Genomic DNA, 17826 nt, shown 5'->3' with positions numbered 1-17826 from the left:
CACCGATGGCTGGGGTATTCTGCTTCCTCGAGTTCCATGCACTTGTTTTGGGAGTCAGGGAGTGCTCCGCACAGACACTTTCCTCTTCCTAACTCACTGACTGCAGCAGGAAAGGCCAAACCCCGATCTGTCCCTTTGGATGCTCTCAGAACCCTGCCAGAGGCTCTTTGATCTCTGCTCCTCCCCAGCAGGGCCCAGGCTCGCGCCAGGGGAGGGGCGCACCCTGCAGGCTGCATGGCCCTCAGCTCCTCTCTGCCTTGGATGCTGTGGCCCCACACCTGCAGGGCGAGGGGTGGAGGTGCTGAAGCCTTCGGAGGCACTCCCCGGAGCCTCACCAAGAAGCACCAGGGATGTGCTCCCTCCCTGGTTTCCAGGCTCCAGAGGAGGCTCGATATGCTTGTGTGGTGTGAAGTGAAAGATAAAGAGTGAGCCCGGGGCAGCAAGGAACTGAGGGTAGCTGACCACCAATCATAAAACCGCCCCGGACTTCCTCACTCCACTCACACGTAGGGCCAAAGTCCTCCTCTCAGTAGCCAGAATCTGGCACTCCAGGTAGGCAGGGGCGCACTACAGGAGCACAGGGTCCCAGGAGACACCAGAGCCAGCCCGTCCTGGGGAACAGCACTCTGACTCCAGAGGCCCTGGGAGAAGCCTCCTCTGGGCTGGAAGCCTCAGACTCTGGGACGGGACCTGGCACCCTCACAGACAGGTGGCGCACCTGACCACCCTCAACCAGCGGGCTCTGCTTCCCCTTCTCCCCCGCTTTGCCAGACAAGTGCCATAGGTCACCAACAAGCAGTTAAGGGCCGGGAGAGAGCGCACCCAAGGACCAAATTCTAGTCTCACCTTACACATTCAGTGTCCCGGCTGAGGATGCGCGTGGCCCCCAGGCCGTAACAGGTGGCCACCGGTTAGAAATGGACCAAAGAATGGGCAGGTGGCAGGGGGTGGATGGGACTGGGGCGCGTGGTGGGGATCAGAAGAAAGCCAGGAAAAAACATAAAGGTGAAGCAATGGGGAGGAAGGGGCCGGGCGGTGGAAATGAGAAATAGAAAAGCGAGTGAGGAAGAGGAAAGACGGTGCTGAAGGCAGGGGAGGCGAAGGAGCGCAAGGGGACAGACCGCGCGCACCGGGCACAGGCGGCGCGGAGGGCGGCGGCGCCCTTACCGGCGGTGGCCGAGCGCAGGCTCTCCAGGCTCCAGGAGCGGGACAGGGCGCCGCGCATGCCCCCGCTGCCGCCGCGGCCCCCGCACACCACGCCGCTGCTGTCCGAGTCGGAGCCCGGGGACAGCCCGGCGCTGCTGCTGCTGCTAGTGCCGGGGTCGCCGCCGCTCGTCTGCCCGCTCGACTCGCTGGGGCATTGCTGCGCCCTCATGCAGGCGGGCCCGAGCTCCAGCCACAGGCTCGGGGGAGGCTGGGCCGGGGGCGGCGGCGGCGCGGCGGCGGCGGGGCTGCCGGGCGACGGGGCGCGCGAGCCGGGGCTGGGGTGGGCGCCGCCGTCCGAGGGCGAGGGGCGTGCAGGCGGCCGCGCGGCGTCCGCGGCCCCATCCCCACCGCTGCGCGGCCGCCGCTCCCGGCCGGCTGACATCATGGGGCTCCGCTAAGGAGGCTCCCGGCCGGCCGCCGCCCGCTCGGGCTGTGCGGCCGTGGCGGTGGCGCGGCGGCGGGGACCCTCTCTGCAGGCGCGGGACGGGCGCGCGCGGATGCGCGCGTCTCCGAAGCCAGGCGCCCACCGGGCCAGGCGCGACGCATCCGTTCGCCGCCCGCTCCGGGCCAGCCCGCCGGGCGCTGAGCCGCGGCGGCGACCCCAGTGCGGGTCGCGGGCCCGGTCGGCACGCGCGCACGCACGCGCGCACGCAAGCCTAGAACGGCGGCGGCGGCGGCGGCGGCGGCGGCGGCGGCGGGCGCGGGCGCGGCGCGCGGGGGCCCCGGACCGCCCTCGGACCCGCGGGGCCGCGCCGCCGCCAGCGTCCAGACGCGTGGACCGGGACGGAGCCATCCTCGGGAGGCGGTGAGTAGAGCCGGCGGGCGCTCGCTTTTCCTCCGGGGCGGCTGGGGCGGGGACGCGGGTGGGTGGCCAGGCTCATTCTGGGGCAGAGACTCTTGGGGCAGCCGACGCGGCCGCCTGGGGAGCACGCTCGGCTGGGGCACGCCCTTGTCCCGGATCCGCCGAGTGCTTGCGCGGCGCGCGGGTCTCGTGCTGTGCGGGGGCGGAGGGGCCGGGACCAGTAAGGTCCCGGAACGCGCCCAGCAGCGTTGCGGAGCGCGTGGAGGAGTCCAGTGACTGGCAGGGGCAACATGGGGACCACGTGGCATGCGGCCCAGAACCCACAGTGAGGGGGTGTTGGTTGCGTGGTTTTCTCTGCTGGGGTTCGGGTGTGTGGGAGGGAAGGGCGGTGCCGCGGCGCTGCCCCGCCCAGGCTCTCCAGAGTCTTCTGCGGGTTCCTGGGCGGACTGTGCCCAGAGGGTGCGATGCGGACGCGCGCTGGAGCTCGGTGTGAGACACAAACTCCAGGAGGCCAGAGGCAGTGGCACCTGCTCCCACTTCGGAGGCCGGCCGGCAAGGGCTGGGAAGTCCGCCGCCCCAGTCCCCTGCCCAGCTCCTGCTCACGAGGAGGAAGGGTGCTGCGGGCGAAATAAGAGGGGCATGCCTAGCTCCCACACGGTGGCTAGCACAGGGTGGGCACCGGAAGAGTGGGGATCCCCCTGCTTTCCCTTTTTGGAGCCCAGTTCCTGTAGCCCATCTCGCTGCCTAAGCCGGGTGCCTCCCTTAGCTCTGCTTTTTCATGGGGATTGCCCACTGTGCGTAACAGCTCAGGGCCCGAGGGCACCTGCATCCGAAGTGCTCATAAAATACCGGCCGTGGTGCGTGCGTGCGTAAGGTGCTACCGTGTTGTTGGGGTTCGGTGGATGTGCATTGGACGTGACTCAGCCAAGTGCATGTGTCAAGGCCTCACCCTCGGATTCTAAGTTTATCATTCTTGCTCTGAGGGATCTGTGTGTCTTTGCCACTCCATACCCGGCATGCATACGTCCTGCCCTTACTTCTGTTATTTCAAAAGATTTTTCACTTTATTTGAAAGGAAGAGAGAGAGTGAGCGTGCACTTCCACCAGCTGGTTCTCTTGCTAAATGCTAGCAACAACTGGAGCTAGACCAGGACCTCCATCCCAGTTTCCCACGTGGGTGGCAGGGACCCAAGCACTTGGGCCCTCACCTGCTGCCTCCCAGGGTGCACAGTAGCAGGAAGCTGCAATAGGAAGCAGAGCCGGGACTTGAACCCAGGCTCTCTGCTCTGGGATGCAGGTGTCCCAAACATCGTAAAAGTGCAGCTTCACCCTTCCTGCCATCCTTTCCGACCCTTGGGAAGAATGTGCGCCCCTTCCTTTCCTTCCTGCGCACAGCGGCCACCCAGGCTGGTTCTCCTTCCTACCCCGGGGCCTTTACTCTTAACTGTTCTTTTCCACCTGCAATACTCTGCACTTTGGTTTTCCTGGCTCCTTGATCTCAGTGAAGGCTCCTCCCCAGAAAGGCTTCATTTATTCCTTCCCAGTGTGTGTTGTCATCTGTCGGTGGGTAGGGTTACCCCTTGTCTGAGTGCAGTGGCATCGTGCCCACCACCGTGTCCCCGCAGCGTCTGCGGCAGCCGTGTGCTCAGTGAGCAGCAGTGGGGCAGTGACTGGGTCTGGACCTAGGCAGGAGGCCAGCTGGGCAAGAAAGGGAGGGTTCTCACTCTGTGAGAAGAGGAAGGTGCAGGTGGTGCGTCCGGAGTGCAGTGCATGCAGCATGCAAAGGCCATGCTACACACTGTCAGCTGGGGAGTTAAGCTCCATGCTTTCTTTTTCTTTTAAAGATTTATTTATTTCTTTGAAAGGCAGAATTGTAGGGGGAGAGAGAGAGAGAGAGACAGACAGAGACATCTTCCATCTGCTGGTTCACTCCCCAAATGGCCACAATGGCCAAGGCTGAGCCAGGCCAAAGCCAGGAGCCAGGAGCCAGCAGCCAGCAGCCAGGCCCTTCATCCAGGGCTCCCGTGCAGGGGCCCAACCACTTGGGCCATCCTTCTTTGCTTTCCCAGGTGCAGTAGCAGGGACTTGGATGGGAAGTGAAGCAGCCAAGACTGGAGCCAGAGCCCATATGGGATGCCGGCACCACAGGCCAAGGCTTTAACTACTGTGCCACAGCGCCAGCCCCAGGCTCCATGCCGTCACCGAGCCCCCTTCCCCTGGACATCTAAATGCTTCAGTACATTTGAGTCAGGTGTCCTGTTTTAGCTACACTGCAGGGACCGGTAGAGTGTTCCCGTTTATGCTCGGGTATGGAAAAGAGATACATGTTTCCTAGGGTCACACAGTGGCCACAATTGCTGAAGTTAAGCTTCCCTCTCCTGGGGGCGAAGGTTGCTACTATGAGTCTTGGCTGCCCCCCACTGGACAGTACTGAGCCTCCATAAAGCTTATGTGCTCTTATCTCTGACAGGGAGAAGGGAGGTTCCCTTACCAATCCATGGCAGGCTCATAACTGTTAATAACTATTTAGGGTTTTTTCACATATATTGTCCAAATGTGTATATATGTTAAAATACATAGTATATATATATCCACACATGCTCTGGAATATAATATACATACGCATGTACATTATGTAAGGCTTATATTTGTAAATAACTATTTAGGCTTATATATGTTGCTCAAAAATACATACATATATACACGTATGTAGTATGTACATATACACTTATATATGTGTTGCGTTATAACATGTTAGTCCACAGGCTGCATATATGGCCATGGTTCTACAAGATTGTGTCTCACAGTGACACTGTAGCTATTTTTTTTTTAGATTTATTTATTTGAAAGAGTTACACAGAGAGAGGGAGAGAGAGAGAGAGACAGATCTTCCATCCACTAGTTTACTCTCCAAATGGTCCCAATGGCCAGGGTTGAGCCAGGCTGAAATCAGGAGCTAGGAGCTTCATTTGGGTCTCCCACATGGGTAGCAGGGGTCCAAGAATTTGGGCCATTGTCCTCTGTTTTCCCAGGAGCATTAACAGGGAGGTGGATCAGAAGTGGAGCAGCCAGGACAGGAACCGGCGCCCATATGGGATGTCGGCATAGTAGGTTAAGCTGCTGCCTTAACCTGCTGTGCCACAATGCCGGCCCCACTGTAGCAGTCTTAGTTTGTGTAATACATTCTGTGATGTCCATACAACAATGAAGTCCTCAGATGTGTTTCTCAGAATGTATGTCTGTTCAGTGACACATGGCTGCAATGTATATGTGTGTGCATGTACTCATATGTATATGTATGTTTGTAATACGTGTGTATGGATTACAAGTACTCAGTGTCTTTTTTTTATTTTTATTTTTTGACAGGCAGAATGGACAGTGAGAGAGAGAGACAGAGAGAAAGGTCTTCTTTTTTTCCGTTGGTTCACCCCCTAATGGCCGCTGCGGCCGGCGCGCTGTGGCCAGTGCACCACGCTGATCCGAAGCCAGGAGCCAGGTGCTTCTCCTGGTCTCCCATGCGGGTGCAGCGCCCAGGGACTTGGGCCATCCTCCACCGCACTCCTGGGCCACAGCAGAGAGCTGGCCTGGAAGAGGAGCGACCGGAACAGAATCCGGTGCCCTGATCGGGACTAGAACCTTGTGTGCCGGCACCACAGGCAGAGGATTAGCCTATTGAGCCGCGGCGCCAGCCCAGTGTCTTTATCAGAAAAGTCAACACAGAGGGATCCTTGTTTCTTGTGGCTAGCTCAATGATGTGAAAGTAGAATATGAAATTCAGCTTACAGATAGAAACAGAACAGGGTTGAAACTCACCTAGGCCTAGAGATTGGCTTCCGTCCTTTCTCTCCTAACTAACTTGTACTTGGTTTCTACAACAGTCTGGATAGAAAGGCTCTTTTTCTTTTTTTAATTAATTATTTTATTTGAAAGGCAGAATTAGAGGGTGAGAGTGAGAAACAGAATGAGAAAGAGAGACAAAGTGAGAGAGATCTTCCATCCTCTGGTTCACTCCCCAAATGGCCACAATGGCCAGAATTGGGCTGGTCTGAAGCCAGGGGCAAGGAGCCTCTTTTGGGTCTCTCAGAGGCTCAAGTACTTGGGCAATCTTCTGCTGCTTTCCTAGGTGCATTAGCAGGGAGCTGGATCAGAAGTGAAGCAGGGGCTGTCACTGTGGCATAGCAGATAAAGCCACCACCTGCAGTGCCAGCATCCCATATGGGCGCTAGTTCGAGTCCCGGCTGCTCCACTTCTGATCCAGCTGTCTGCTATGGCCTGGGAAAGCAGAAGATGGCTCAAGTCCTTGGGCCCCTGCACCGGCATGGGAGACCCGGAAGAAGCTCCTGGCTCCTGGCTCCTGGCTTCGGATTGGCACAGCTCTGGCTGTTGCAGCCAATTAGGGAGTGAACCAGTGAATGGAAGACTTCTGACTCTCTTTCTCTCTCTCTCTGCCTCTCCTCTCTATGTGTAACTCTGAATTTCAAATACACAAATAAATCTTTTTTTTTTAAAAAAAAGTGAGGTAGCCAGGACTCAGCCAGTGCCCATATGGGATGCCAGTGCTGCAAATGGTAGCTTAACTTGCTACACCACAGCGCCAGCCCCTAGAAGGACTCTTAAAGCCAGAGTGATCCAGATTCATTTCCTTGCTCTGCCTCTTAATAGAAGTAACCTTGGGCAAATTATTCAACCTTCCTGTGTCTTTATTTCCTCACCCATCAAGTAGGAATGCTAACAGTTGATTTTGCAGGGTCGTGGCAATGATGTGTAAATAGGCAGCAGTGCTTAGCCATGCCTAAAATAGAAGCTGGTGTTTATCAGAATGTTCTGGATGTTAAGGACTTTGCATATATTATTTAATCTCCATAACTTCATCTGATAGGTACTATTATTAGCTTCATTTCACAGTTGAACTGAGGCTCAGAGTAAGTCAAGGGCATGTTCCCGGGAAGCATTGCCATCCACGCTTTGAATACTATGTGACCATTAAAGTGCTTCCCTCGCATGGTGCCTGTTGCCCGGACACCTCTCGCTGGAATATCATCAGTATCCTCAGCAGGTGACAGTGAGCAGTGTGGACCTACTGTGTGCAGAGCATGATGCTAGCCACTGGGGGTATGATGAGGACGTTTGAGGAATGGGTCTAGGTAAGATGGGACGTGAGCAGAGCCATCCAGCTTATCTCCTGGAAGGCTCTTGCTGCAGAAACAGGGAGAACTGAGACGGACTGTGGGAATCAAAGGAAGATACGGTGAAAACCACACTGAAAGAGCTTCCCAAGATCGGAGTCAGAGAGCCATCGGGAAAGCTGGACCTCTGCAAGAGTCCAGCTGCAGCCTGGAATGTGGGCTGTGACCTAAAGGGCAGGGCAGTTATTCTGTGCCCAAGAGGCTCAGGGAGTGTAGCCAGAGGTTATGGAGCTCTGTCTTTTTGCCATTTCCATTCTGTTGGTTCCATATCTTGTGTTGGTCACACAGCCTGTGCTCCTTCCCTGCCTGCAGGCCACTGATTCAGAGCGATCCGAGCCGAACCGGCCTCTCTCAAATTGTAAATCCTTAAGACCCCAAAAAAGAGTCCTTTTGCTTTGGCAGTTTCTGATTTGAATGGATGAACGGCTTTGGGTGGGACAGAGAGAGGAACTCCAGTGACACCTTCCCTAGTGAAAATCATTTCCCAGTCAACCATGCAGACCTCTGCCGCAAATAAAGAAACATCTGTTCTAGAAGAATCGGTGACAGTTCAGGAACCAAGATGGCTCCTCCCCTCCCGTCACAGCTCAGCAAGGCAGAGGCCTGTCTCCACACTGCTGCAGCCAACAGCCACAGGGCGCGCTCTCCCCGCCTCCCAGGCAGAGGGCCCTTCTGCGGGGCAGCAGCAGCGCATCAGTGGCCCACCTCTTGGCCTCCACTGCCTGTCGCTGGCTGAGAGCAGTTGAGTGTGGGGACCCCCCTAGTCCTCCCGAGACCACGGAGGCTCTGCTGGCCCCTCTCTCTGCGTGCAGGGCATGGTTCCCTGCCAGGAGAGGTGAACTCAGAGGACCTCAGCTGCAAGGACTCCACCAAACTTGGCTGTCGTCCTCACCCCCAGTGCCAGAGCTGCGGAGGAGAAGCGGACTGTGAAACAGAGAACTTCTAGTCTCATCCCAAAGACGCTGACCTCGTGTGCAACAAGGTATGGAGAATTTTAAGCCTCTAGGTGCTGTCAACAGCCATGGAGGCTGTGGTTACAGGAGTTGGGAGGAGACTGCTGGAGCTGATGCAGATGGAGCCGTTGTAGCCTCAGTGGTTTGCATGAGAGAAGTGGGAACAAGGCAGCTGGGAGGAGCTGTTTGGGAGGCAGGGAAAACACCAAACCCCGACCTCCCCAAGGACAGAGCTCTCCTTATCTGCGGCTTCTGCAACCACGGATGGAAAATATTCAGGGGGAAAAAGAATTGCATCTGTACTGAATGTGTAGAAACTTCCCCCCTTGCTTTTGTCCCCTAGATAGTACAGTATATCAGTTATTTACAGAGAATCCACTTGGTGTTAGGTATTGTAAGTAGCACGGAGATGATTTAAAATATATAGGAGGAAGGCTGGCGCTGCGGCTCAATAGGCTAATCCTCCGTCTGTGGTGCCGGCACACCAGGTTCTAGTCCCGATCGGGGTGCCGGATTCTGTCCCAGTTGCCCCTCTTCCAGGCCAGCTCTCTGCTGTGGCCCGGGAGTGCAGTGGAGGATGGCCCAAGTCCTTGGGCCCTGCACCCGCATGGGAGACCAGGATAAGCACCTGGCTCCTGGCTTCGGATCAGCGTGGTACACCGGCCACAGCGCGTGCGGTACGCTGGCCACAGCGCGCCGGCCGCAGCGGCCATTAGGGGGTGAACCAACGGAAAAAGGAAGACCTTTCTTTCTGTCTCTCTCTCTCACTGTCCACTCTGCCTGTCAAAAAAAAAAAAAAAAAAAAAAAAAAAAAAAAAAAGAGCGGGCCGGGCCACACCATGTCCCGGCTTAAAGTAAAATTTAAAGTAAAATATATAGGAGGAAATGCTTAGGTGCCAGGCAAATACTGCACCTTTCTGATTAGGTAGCTTGAACATCCCTGATTACTGGTATCCGCCCTGGTCCTGGAACCAGCTCCATAGGAACAGAGTCACTTGCACTCCTTCCACTGAGCCAGACTTTGATTGGAGTGGTTTGCAGAACAATTTATGCCCCAGGACAATATCGAAAACAGCAAAGCACTGCCAAGTGGTGGAGTTGAAGAGCTGGGCGTGGTCAGAGAGAAGTCAAAGCCGCCCTCATCCCAGGGTGACGGAGGGCACTCGCAGAGGTGCACCTCCCTGAGGCACACCGCTGGCTGCGGGAAGGGAGGCACACCTTGCTGAAATGATTCAGCGAGTTACGAAACTACCAGAGAACAAGAACAAGCCTGAGGAAGGAGCGGTCGTCAGTTACTGCAACGGATGAGCTAAAATGTCCAGTGTCCAGCCAAAAATTAGGAGAGGTGTAAAGGAACAGGAAAGTGTGATTCGTACACTGGGGGAAAAAAAACCAAAACAGGCAACAGGAGCGGCCTGTGAGCGTGAGCAGATGTCAGATTCACCAGAAAAAGAACTCCGAGTAGCCGTTATGAACAGTGTTCACAGAGCTAAAGGAAACCGTGATGGGAAGACGCTACAGTGATAATGCTGTATCATAGAATACCGACAAAAAGATAGAAATTATTATTTTTTATTAAAAAAAAGAACCAAATAAGTTTGGGGCCCAGGCAGAGACTCATCAGAGTGGGGGAGCTTCCGCAGAGACCTTCATCAGGGCAGTGTCTGGAGGAGCCCGTACCACGACAGGCCACCAGCGTGCAGCTCAGCGTAGGAAGGCTGTGGGCACAAGACTCCGACCAAAGCTACACTCTGTGAGAGCTGCTAAGTGGCCCAGCAGCACCAAAGGAACACGGCTGATGGAGGCCTTGGGGGTCCCACGCTACCTGGTATGCCCAGGATACCAAATACAGAGTCAGAGATTATTGTCCAGCTTTTTTCCCTCTGTTGAGTTTTGGATTTAGGGACCAGTTATCCCTTTCCAGATGGGAGTGTCTGTCCTATGTCTTGACCACCATTGTATTTTTGAAGTAGATAACTTGTTTAATTTCATAGGCTCAGAGTAGTACGGGGAATTTGCCTTGGGATGAATCCCACCTTAAACCTCACCCATATCTGATTAGATAAGATTCTGGACTTTGTGGATTTTTTTAAAAAAAAAGATTCATTTATTTATTATATTATTTATTTGAATGTCAGAGAGGGAGGGAGAGAGAATGAATGAATGAGACATCTTCCATCTGCTGGTTTACTCCCCATATGACTGTAACATCCAGGACTGGCTTTGCTGAAGCCAGTAGTAGGATCTCCATCTGGGTTTCCCATGTGAGTGGCAGGAGACCAAGCACTTGGACCATTATCCACTGTCTTCCAAGATGCATTAGCAGGAAGCTGGATTGGAAGTGGAGCAGCCAGGACTTGAACTGGAACCCTGATAGGGGATGCCCTTAACTTGCTGCACCACACTGCCAGCCCCTTGGGGTTTGGATTTTGAACTGAGGCTGGAATAAGTTAAGACTTTGGGACTATTAGGATGGAATGATGAATGTATTTGCATATGAGGATTGAATTTGGTGTGGGGGGGGTATGTGTAGAATACTGTGGTTGGAATGTGTTTTCCAAGGTTCAGATGTAGAATCCTGAATTCCCAGTGCAACCATGTTGGGAGGTGGGGCCTAATAATAGGTGATTAGACCCTCTCTTGCCCTCTCCCCCACATTCCCTTCCCACAAGATGCTCTCTGCCCAGCTACGATGCAGCAAGAGTGCCCTCAACACGTGCTGTCTCCTCCACCTTGCACTTCCCAGCCTCCAGGGCTGTAAGACAGACGTCTTAGTTCTTTGTAAATTACCTACTCTCAGGAATTCTCCCATAGCAACACAAAACAGAGTAAGACAAGGCCCTATCTCCACATACAGTCATGCTGGGGATAATGTGACTGCAATGTATGATTTTTAGGGGGATTATATTTGGTGCATAGTAAGTATCCAAATGAGTATTTAGAAATACATTTATCAAAAGAAATACAAACTTATATTCTGAAAACTATAACATGTTGTTGAAAGTATTTTTAAAAGATCCAAGTAAATGTAAAAGTATCCCACATCCATGTCTTAGAAGATTCAGTATTGAGATGGCAGTACTTTCCTAAAACTTTCACAGATTCAGCACAATCTCCAACAGAATCCTAAATGATTCCTTTGAGAAAAGTGACAACTTGATTTTTAAATTCATATGCACTTATAAGGGACTCAGGATAGCCAAGAAGATCCTGACAAAGAAGTAGGAAAACTCCTGTTTCTTGATTTCAAAACTTACTGTGCGGTAATAGTGATCGAGACAATATGGTGGGGCCGGTGCTGTGGCGCATCGGGTTAAATTCTCAGCCTGCAGTGCCGGCATCCCATGTGGGCACCGGTTCAAGTCCTGGCTGCTCCACTTCTGATCCAGCTCCCTGATAATGTGCCTGGGAAAGCAGTGGACGATAACTCCAGTGCTTGGGCCCATGCACCTACATGGGAGACCCAGAAGAAGCTCCTGGCTTTGGATCTGCCCAACTCTAGCTGTTGTGGCCATTTGGGGAGTGAACCACCAGATGGAAGACCTTTCTCTGTTTCTCCTTCTCTCTGTAACTCTGCCTTTCAAATAAATAAACAAATCTTTAAAATATAAGCAAGGAATTTGGATAGACATTTCTCCAAAGAAAATACACAAATGGCCAATAAGCACATGAACATCATTAGTCACCAGGGAAGTGCAAATCAAAACCATCATGGGATACGACCTTATACCCACTAGTTTGGGTAAAATCAAAAGTTAGATAACCACGGTTGGTGAGGATGTGGAGAAATTGGGAACTGGCAGATGCTGCAGCTGCCAGTTGCTCAAATGATTCAATCCAGAGCCCCCATATGACCCCATTTCCACTCCTGCATGTATACCCAGGAGAAACCAAAACTTGTCTGCAAGGAAGTTTGCATACAAATGTTACCACAGCATTGTTCACCATCACCAAAAAGGTGGAAACAATCCAAATGTTCATCGACAGACGAATGAGTAAGCACATTGTGGTAAATCCATGCCATGAAATATGTTATCCAGTGATAAAACGGAATGAAGCACTGATACATGTGACAAAAAGAAGCCAGTCACAGGAGATCTGATCCCAGGTCCCCTTCACATGGCAGTTGCCAATCTCTGCAGCTCGGTGCAAACCAGCACTCGGTGCACATCAGCTTCTGCTCAGCCTCCCTGGCTTCCTGTGGGTCTTTAAGCTCCAACAGAGTCGAACTACTCATAGCCTTGAACATTATCCCACTCAGTGTTCACTCCTCAAGCCTGGGCAAAGTGCTTGTCTCTCTGACAGTTGTAGCTGGTTTGTTTCTTCAACTCTCTATAGGGATTTACCCTCATTTATCTTTCTTAGACACCAGAGTTGGCCTCTTCCTCCAGCCAGCTGGTATGGTAGTGCGCACCTGCTCAAGACCAGATGCCCAACCTCTGCCCTCCCACCAGGAGCCCCTGAACATTGTCAGCATGCCCAGTCCCTCCTGGGTTAGTGTTAAGAAAGGTGGTAGCCATAGCTGGCCCTCACCTGGACACAAGTCCCTTCTGGCCCCAAAAAGTCAGCAGATTTGTAGGCCAATACGTCACATGATGCTGTTTGCATACAGCCTGCCATAAATCTCAAAGAAAAGGCTCTTGCTCCTCACCAGGGGAAGCCCCCAAGATCCATCACTAGATTAGAGACAGCTCACTACACGGTTACTTTGTCTGCAGGTTACATCTTAGGCATCCATAAGACCCTGGGACAGTCAGTGGTTCTGCCCAAACCAAACTAAGAGCAGGCTGGAGATTCAACAATGGAGTCTGCCACCAGCTAAGAATCGCCCCTATCTGGGTACTCGGCCCTGCTTCCTCACTAAGGGGATGAGACAGTTGTTTCTCTCTCACCATCAAACTGCTTCTGTAGCAAAGCCTCCAACAGCATTCACTCTTGTCCTGCTTGCGGTGACACCAGAGTGCGTAGCAGAAAGAGAGGCATGCAACTCACCAGTGGCACGTGTGTGCGGTGGCCGGCCCACGTGGTTCAGTCCTGCTGGGGCACTCTGGGAGAGCGGATGGCTTCTGGGGAGATCCAGGGACTCTGGGGCAGCGGCAGTCGTCTTCCTCCAACCCTGGGTGAGGAGGAAAGAGGCAGAGGGTAATGAAGAAGAGAGATGACAGGCTGCCATTGCTACCTCCTCATTTTGCTGGTTGCCCAGCGCCTTTCCTGAGAGCATAGCACATAGTGGGCAGAGCTCTTGGAGGTGCTGTTTAATACCTAATGTGTGAGGAAGCTTCTCCTGGAATCTGTTGTGTGCAACCAGAATGCCTGTGTGTGGCAGCCCTGGCAGACTTAATTTGTCATCCAGCAGTGTGACACACTGAAGTCTCAGATTCCCAAATCTCCCAGAATGTTTTAGCTAAGTCACATTCCTTGGAGGGCACTTGATTAAAATGCATTTCACAAAATCCCTGACAGCTCATAATTATGAAACAGACTCTACCCTTCAAACAGGAAGGGTCAGGGTTATAGGGGGTCTTGGGCAGGCAAGGGATGTAGTTCTTCTCTTTATCATCCCATAATCTAGTGAGAAACTTGGCCTTTCCAGGTTTGTCTCCCTCCTTTCCTTCCTTCCTCCTATTTATGTATGTATGTATGCATGTATGTGTCTGAAAGGCAGAGTTACAGAGAGACACACACACACACAAAGAGAGAGAGAGAGAGAGAGAGAGAGAGAGGTCTTCCATCTGCTGGTTCACTCCCCTATTGGCTGCAATCGCCAGAGCTGTGCTGATCTGAAGCCAGGAGCCAGGAGCTTCTTCCGGGTCTCCCAGATGGGTGCAGGGCCCCAAGGACTTGGGCCATCCTCTACTGCTTTCCCAGGCCACAGCAGAGAGCTGGATCAGAAGTGGAACAGATGGGACTAGAACCGGTGCCCATATGGGATGCTGGCACCGTAGGCAGTGGCTTTACCTGCTACACCACAGTGCCAGCCCCCTTTCTAGTTTTTTCTATCTTATAAACCTATAAACTGAAAAATCATGGTGTGCAGCTGGGCGTTGTAGCACAATGGATTATGCTGCTGCTGGGGATGCCTGTAACCCATGTCCAAGTGCTGGTTAGAGTCCTGGCTCTTCCAGTTCCAATCCAGCTTCTTGCAAATGTTCCTAGGAAGCAGCAAGTGATGACTCAAGTGCTTGGGTCCCTGCTACCCATGTGGGAGACCTGGATGAAGTTTAGGGCTCTTGGCTTCAGCCTGTCCTAGCCCTGTCTGTTGCAGGCATTTGAGGACTAAATCAACTGATAGAATATCTGCAACCCCCCTTCTCTCTCCGTGAGTGTGGTGAGTGTGTGTGTGTGTGTGTGAGAGAGAGAGAGAGAGAGAGAGAGAGAGAGAGAGAGAGATTGTGTGACTCTTTCAAGTAGGTGAAAACAGATAAAATCAACATTAAAAACATAGTATGTATTCAAGTAAGTGCTTGTTCCTTTTCCTTTTCCTTTTGTATTCTGCAAACTGTTCCAAGTCCATCTTCGACTGCTCTCCCAGGCCATAGCAGAGAGCTGGATTGGAAGTGTAGCAGCCAGGACTCGAACCGGCACCCACAGGGGATGCCGGCACTACAGGCGGTGGCTTTACCCGCCATGTCACAGCGCTGGCCCCTCTGCACACTGTTAAGCAAAAACAGTGTTTAGAAACTGTTTTTAGTGATTTCTGGAAATATGCAAGCAAGGATTACTGCATGCCATCCCTCCCATTTGAATGCATCTGAAAACGCCAGGGCAGACGGCATCAACTGGCCACCTGAGGACCCTGAAAGCACATGGTAGCAGGTGGGTTGGGGAAGGAAACAAGATGTGAGGCTGTGGTAATCCTGTGGTGTTTCCTGTTTGTTGTCCCTGTGGGATCCCTTGGCCTGAACCCAACCAACTGCAGCTTGAAACTAGGTGTGGACAAGGACTCCAAAAGGCACGGCCTTCTCTGTCTGAAGAGAGAAAAAAGGGGTCCCCAAAGACGGGCGGGAATGGGGAAATCGTGTGTATTTTGATGCTGTCTTCTTCTACCCCAGCTCCCCAGGCAATTCCACTGTAGTGGCCGTGGTGGGCAAGCAGATGTCTGAAACTCTGAGGAAGGGGAATATTTTCTGACCTAGGAATTGTAGCCCCAAAAGAGGGTGGAAGAATTCTCACTTCGGTTTTTGTCTCCCTGTTCTCCTGCCAGTTTGATCCAGAGATAGACATAGTTTCAGGAAGTGAGTGACACAGCGGGGAAACAAAAGCTCTAGGTTTCTAGTGAAGAGACCAAGAGGTCCAGCTCCCTGCTCATGTTCCAGGGAAAGCAATGGATGATGGCCGAAGTACTGGGGGCCTTGACACCCACATGAGAGTCACAGATGGAGTTGCAGGCTCCTGGAGTCAGCCTAGCCCGCCACTGGCCACTGGGACCATTTGAGTAGTGAAACGGCACATAGGAGATCTCTCTGTCATGCTGCCATTCAAATAAGTAAAAAAAAAAATCAATTGGGCTAGCGCTGTGGCATAGTAGACTAAGCCTCTGCCTGTAGTGCTGGCATCCCATATGGGCGCAGGTTCAAGTCTCAGCTGCTCCTCTTCTGATCCAGCTGTCTGCTATGGCCTGGGAAAGCTTTGGAAGATGGACCAAGTGCTTGGGCCCCTGCACCCACGTGGGAGACCAGGAAGAAGCTCCTGGCTCCTGGCTTCAAATCGGCCCAGTTCTGCCCATTGCAGCCATCTGGGGAGTGAACCAGCGGATGCAAGACCTCTCTCCTTGCCTCTGTAACTCTGCCTTTCAAATAAATAAATAAATCTTTACAAAATCATTTTTCTTAAAAAAAAAAAAAAGACCAAGAAATCTTCAGGCCAGAGAGGAGGGAGCTTAAGAGAATAATCCCATGGTTATGTCTGAACCCCTGGGCTGAACCTCCAAACTGTGCATGAGTGCATCTGACCCTGAATAGACCCAGAGTCTTTGAGAACTGTCCCGAGGGTAGAACATTGTAATTTCCAGACTGGCCACTGGGTGATCCGCATTCCCCAGACAGCACTGCAGATATCTTAAACCTGGACTGACGTAAGGAAAAGGCCAGTAACACCTTGTGACCTGAACTTTGCCGGGTCAGTTGCCTGAAAACCTCAATCATCATCATTCTCCATGGGAACTATACAAGGCCCAGAGTTTTATAATATACAACCCAGAATTAATTGACATAAATAGAACTGTGAAAACATCTCAACTTTCTAGGGAAAAAGACAGTCAACAGATGCCAACACCAAGGTGACACAGTGTTTTAAACTTTCAAAGACTTTAAAACAGCTCCTGTGCAGCCATGCTCTAAGAAGTGAGGGGGCCGGTGCTGTGGCATAGCAGGTAAAGCGTCGCCTGAAGTGCTGGTTTGAGTCCTCGCTGCTCCACTTCCTATCCAGCTGTCTGCTATGAGCTGGGAAAGCAGTGGAGGGTGGCCCAAGTCCTTGAACCCCTGCACCCACGTGGGAGACCCAGAAGAAACTCCGGGTTCTTGGCTTCAGATCGGCCCAGCTCTGGCCATTGCAGCCATCTGGGGAGTAAACCAGCAGATGGAAGACCTCTCTCTCTCTCTCTGCATCTCTTCTCTCTGTGTAACTCTGACTTTCAAATAAAAAAAGAACTCTTTAAAAAAAGGAGTAAAAGTGAATAATTTTGAAATGAATGAGAAATATAGCAGATTAATAGATATAAAATAATAAAATGGAAATATGAGAACTGGAAAGCATAACTGAAATAAATGATTCACTGGCAGAGTTCAATTATAAAATAAGATGAGACAGGAAAGAATTGGCCAGCTTGTAAATATAGTCATAGAAGTGATCCAGGCTGGCGCTGTGGCTCACTAGGCTAATCCTCTGCCTGCGGCGCTGGCACCCCAGGTTCTAGCCCCGGTCGGAGTGCCGGATTCTGTCCCAGTTGCTCCTCTTTCAGTCCATCTCTCTGCTGTGGCCTGGGAAGGCAGTGGAGGATGGCTCAAGTCCTTGGGCCCTGCACCCGTGTGGGAGACCAGGAGAAGCACCTGGCTCCTGGCTTCGGATCAGCGTGGTGCTCTGGCCGCAGCGGCCATTGGAGGATGAACCAACGGAAAAGGAAGACCTTTCTCTCTGTCTCTCTCTCTCACTGTCCACTCTGCCTGTCAGAAAAAAAAGAAGTGATCCAGTCAGAAGAACAGAGAGAAAAAGACTGGGAGGAAAAACAAAGTCTCGGGGACTCATGGAATACAACAAAGGTCTAATGTTCTCAGTAACATCCCAGAAAGCGAAGACAGTGTAGTGTCAAATAATATCAAGAAATATTCGTAACTGCTGGAAACATCAGACCCTGGGAGGCAACAGTGGTGGCTGAAGTGGTTAGGTCCCTGCCATCCAAGGGGGAGACCTGGGTTCAGCTCCCGGTGCCTGGCTTTGACACGGTCCGGAAGCTGCTGTTGCAGCTGAACCACTGGACAGGAGCTAGCCCTCTGTATGTCTGTCTCTCCCTGACTCGTAAGTAAATAAGATAAGTTGTAAAAAGTAAAAGGATGGAACACACAAGCCACATAAACACTCCTCAGAAGAAAACTTGAGTGGTTATATTGATATCAGACACAAGCAACTCCAGAGAAGGAACTTACAGGGATACACAAGGACACGGCATAGTAAGAGTGAGTTT

The 17826-nt window shown here is 52.4% G+C and overlaps 2 protein-coding genes across 2 annotated transcripts in view; both read right to left on the bottom strand.

Annotated features, from left to right (window-relative positions):
* Positions 1-1242, bottom strand: part of ARHGEF4 (Rho guanine nucleotide exchange factor 4) — a 70741-nt gene extending 69499 nt beyond the window's left edge. Inside the window, exon 1 of the mRNA XM_062182765.1 lies at positions 1168-1242. Within this exon, the coding sequence (XP_062038749.1) occupies positions 1168-1225 (58 nt within the window). The 5' untranslated portion in view covers positions 1226-1242. The remainder of the gene's footprint in view (positions 1-1167) is intronic.
* A 358-nt stretch (positions 1243-1600) lies between these two features.
* LOC133762794 (uncharacterized) overlaps positions 1601-17826 on the bottom strand; it is a 133064-nt gene continuing 116838 nt past the window's right edge. The window contains exon 6 of the mRNA XM_062195730.1: positions 1601-1862. Within this exon, the coding sequence (XP_062051714.1) occupies positions 1601-1862 (262 nt within the window). The remainder of the gene's footprint in view (positions 1863-17826) is intronic.

Source organism: Lepus europaeus, chromosome 1 (genome assembly GCF_033115175.1).
Source record: "Lepus europaeus isolate LE1 chromosome 1, mLepTim1.pri, whole genome shotgun sequence".
Taxonomy (NCBI): Eukaryota; Metazoa; Chordata; class Mammalia; order Lagomorpha; family Leporidae; genus Lepus; species Lepus europaeus.
The sequence above is the reverse complement of the archived record's forward strand: the minus strand, read 5'-3'. Positions and strand labels throughout refer to the sequence as shown.